This window comes from Triticum aestivum, chromosome 4A, assembly GCF_018294505.1.
Source record: "Triticum aestivum cultivar Chinese Spring chromosome 4A, IWGSC CS RefSeq v2.1, whole genome shotgun sequence".
Lineage (NCBI taxonomy): Eukaryota > Viridiplantae > Streptophyta > Magnoliopsida > Poales > Poaceae > Triticum > Triticum aestivum.
Window position 1 is genome coordinate 629550509 of NC_057803.1, and position 3941 is coordinate 629554449.

General features: G+C 47.5%; 1 protein-coding gene across 1 annotated transcript; it reads left to right on the forward strand.

Moving 5' to 3' along the window:
• The first annotated feature begins 211 nt into the window (after positions 1-211).
• LOC123082760 (F-box/kelch-repeat protein At3g23880) lies at positions 212-1690 on the forward strand. The gene is made up of 2 exons (XM_044505017.1): positions 212-695; positions 792-1690. The coding sequence occupies exons 1-2, from the start codon at positions 264-266 to the stop codon at positions 1539-1541; spliced, it is 1182 nt and encodes a 393-aa protein (XP_044360952.1). The 5' UTR covers positions 212-263; the 3' UTR covers positions 1542-1690.
• Positions 1691-3941: the final 2251 nt, after the last annotated feature.

A 3941-nucleotide genomic window follows, 5' to 3' on the forward strand; every position in this document is an offset into this window, starting at 1 on the left:
TTTTTTCTTTTTCTTTTTATGCTTGATTCACTCACTTAGATGTGCAATAACTAGAGCACATCTAGATGTGCCAACACACCCAAATCTAGAGATCCGAAACTTGGTGGGATCAAGTAGGCGTACGAGTCGGAGATGGAGTCGGTACTGTTGGATGCCGGTATATAAAACCGGAGGACGTGCGCAACTTGCGCCAAAATACTAACCGCACCGACCTCGCCCTAATAAAAGCCCAAGTCCTAGAGATCACGCCCTTGATCCTGGCCATGGCCATGTCTTGTTACCCACAACATCTGACCGAGCTGGTGTCCACGGAGATCCTCCTCCGGCTCCCCGTGAATTCGCTGCTGCGGTTCAGGTGTGTTTGCAAGGCATGGCGCGACACCATTGACAATGATTTCTTTGTCCGCGCACACCTCCGCCTCCGCGCCGCCCAGAACACGTTCACGCTCATCGCCCCACATGTTAAGGGGGATGGCGGGATCACCGCCGCCGGCTTGTATAGGTGGGAGCAGGGCGTCAAGGCCGACGGCGACGACAGGAATACCGCCGCCGCCGCTGGCCTGTACCCGTGGGAGCAGGACACCGCCACCCTCGTACACCCCATGGGCGCCGACTACTCCGTCCCGGGCACGACGAATGTTTCCCACGACCTTGCGCACTGTGACGGGCTGGTGCTGGTGCCTTCCGACGCCATGGTGCGTGTGCTCAACCCGGCCACAAGGCGTGTCCTCGTGCTTCCCTTGAGGCCTCCTCACGCTGTCATGTTTGGTTCAACCCCTTTTGGATTCCAGGGCCATCAGGCTTTCGGCCTCGGCCATGACCCTCGCTCCAAAGCTTACAAGGTTGCTCGCTTCTTCTACCGCTCCATGGAAGGGCCCGTGGACAACCCTAACCACTACACCCTCGGGATGGAGGTGCTCACCGTCGGAGCGGCGGACCAGCGTTGGCGAGAGACGGCAGCGCCTCCACCTTACCCTGTCTTGCCAGGCCGAACCGCCACCTTCTTCAAGGACTCGTTGCTTTGGACCGTCGAGGAGTTGCTACTCCGGGAAGCGCCGGGATTCATCCGCTTCAAGTTAGAAGACGAGTCGTTCGGTGTCCTGCCAGGGCCTCCTTGCAGCCCGAGCCTGGACTACGCGGCTGCGAGCTTAGCCGAGCTGCGTGGGGAGCTGTGCGTGTGCGTGCCTCGTCACGAGGCTGACTACGGCGACGGTTCGCACGAGACGTGGATCTGCCGCGACTTGGACGACGCGCCACAATGGGAGCCACGCCATGTCATCGAGATACACACTTTTCCACGACTCCGATGTCTACGTCCAATAGCTGCCTACACTGACGTGCTAGTGCTCCATGCCGAACCCTGCTATCTCTGCCGTGAAACTCAAGAACCTGGGAGGAGCAAGGAAGAAGAAAGGGCTCCGCTTCACATGCAGCTCCAGTTGAGGTATTACCACCCTGACACGGGCGTGTTTGTTGAATACCCAACGGAGACATGTGCCTTTCAAGTAATCTCATACGTTCCAAGTTTAGTTCCCGTCTAGAGTGCCTTTCCCACTTTTCTGTAGCTAGGTAAGGTTTTAATCTCCTTAATTAGTATCCGACAAATGAAGATACGTTGTAATCTCCTACTTGTGATCTCTCTTTCTTTGTTGATGAGTTCAAGTTTCTAAGGAAAGAGATTCTGCGACCATTTCTTTTTTTGCGAATCAATATATAACACTTTATTGATTAAGATCGATGGGGGATTACAGATAGCATCTCAAAGGGATTCACTCAGTAAATTGAGGGATACAAGCACAAGTGTGCTGAAATAGAAGAAGCATGAAGAGGAAGGATTGAGAGCCGGAGGTGGGAGAGAAAGCTGCCGTGCCGTTTCATCTTGAATTCTTGATCTAGCCGGATAATTGACGAAATCACTCTCTCCCTCACATGTGCCATGTTTTGTGAATGATTTCCGCCTGGACTGTCAAACACAACACAAGAACTTTAGAAAAGGAACAAAGAGCCCTGGCCCAACAGACCTAGGGGCACACCGGGTCCATCAGGAGCAATAACGCTGGTTATCCGGCCTCTAGCCGTTTCATAGCTTGCACGTAAGGATGTGTTTGGTTCCTGGGATAAGTTTGGGTGGTTGAGGGTATCCCCAATCACCTGGCTAGGAATAGCCTTTTTTTTGTTTGGTTGGGTGGGATGGTTAGAGATAGCCATTTTAAGTGTTTGGTTTGAGGGACTGGGGGGATGGATACGTTGTGGTGATAACTGAAAAATTCCTGCGATGACCGTGCATTATTTTAATCGAATAATTCCATATCGAAGACACTAGTGCACAACCACAACAATCTTTGTATGAAGTACTAGTGATAGGTGAACTGATCAATCCGCGGTCTGCATCTTCGCCGATTCTCAGAACCTATCAGATGACAGAAAGAACATGTGCACATTCAGAGCAGAAAATGCAAATTGGTATACGAATGCCTCGTACAAATTGAGATTTACTAGTTGAACGCGTAGAAGAGCTTGAGCTCATCAACGATCTCCTACCCGGCTATAGTTGGTCTTTACACCAACTAGATGACCTGGTTGCGCCAATGGCGCAAAAAGCGAGTTAGAAGCGATGTTAGTAGTGAGTAGGATGACTTAAATTGACTTTCAGACGAAAAAAAGAATGTTTAGAAGAGGAGGTAAGCAATTTTGGATATGATGGTGGATACAATAATAGTGTTAAACTTGGATTTCAGAAAGTATTAATTTCCCTTTTAGGTCTTCTTGGATATTGATTGACGATCATATATAGGGCAATGTAAATGGGTTCCTTTGGTCACAGAAGCAGAAAGCTTTTCCCTAAATATATATAAAAAATGCATTAAACAACAGGGTTTAGATGCAGTTGGAATATATATATTACACGGATCTAACAAAGCATCATGGATTCCAAATTTATACATACCAGAGTAGTGCCAAAAGCAAACAAGGGAGTAGTGCTAAAACCGAACAGGTTCTTAAGGTGAAGCTACACAGAGCTTCATAGGCTATTTAGGTAGTTTAGTAGACTAAACATGATGAAGAGAGAGTCCAGTGCCAAAAGCAAACAGGTTCTTAGGGTGAAGCTATACACAAAGAACTTCATAGGCTAATTACGTAGTTTAGTAGACTGAACACGATGCTCAGAGGGCGTGCACGGTGAGACGCAAGCGCTTGTAGTTGCGCTTGAAGGCGAAGACATATATTTATCTTTCCTTCATATTAGCTTGGGGAAGAAGCCTGCCCAGCCTCTGGTAATTGTTGCCCTGTTATCGACTCCTTTGATTAGATGGGCTTTGATGCAGGGATTTCCATCTCTAGATTTTATTGGCAAGTCATACAACGGCGGAGATATTTCTGGGTAAAACTGACCGAGAAATACTGCAAATGAAAGGTAACAATACTGAGAAAAGAAATATTGGAAATGAAAGGTAACAACATTGAGAAAAGAAACATTGGAAATGAAAGGTAACAACACTAAGAAGAATTGTATATATAATTGTAGGTGATGTGTATAGGGTCTTGGCATTCTTTGAGTGGCAAACATGTGAGCCTCTTCATGTATAGCCTCACTTTGTTTCCCCATCTGCAGTGACCATCAAAGCTTAGAAAGTACTTCCTCCGTTCGGAATTACTTGTCGCAGAAATGGATGTATCTAGACGTATTTTAGTTCTATATACGTCCATTTCCGAGACAAGTCATTCCGAACGGAGGGAGTAGATAGTGTCGGGTGCCCGTATTCAATGGTATATTAAATGGTTGGTGTAAGCATATGCATGTACTGGTATTAGTAGAGAAAACGAACACATTGTTTGATCGTACGGGTTCTGTAGGCCTTGTGTTCAGCCTTCTTCAGTTTTATGTATTTAGTTGTAGGTGTTGTATGATGATAATCATGAAGAGGGTTTGAAAGATTAGT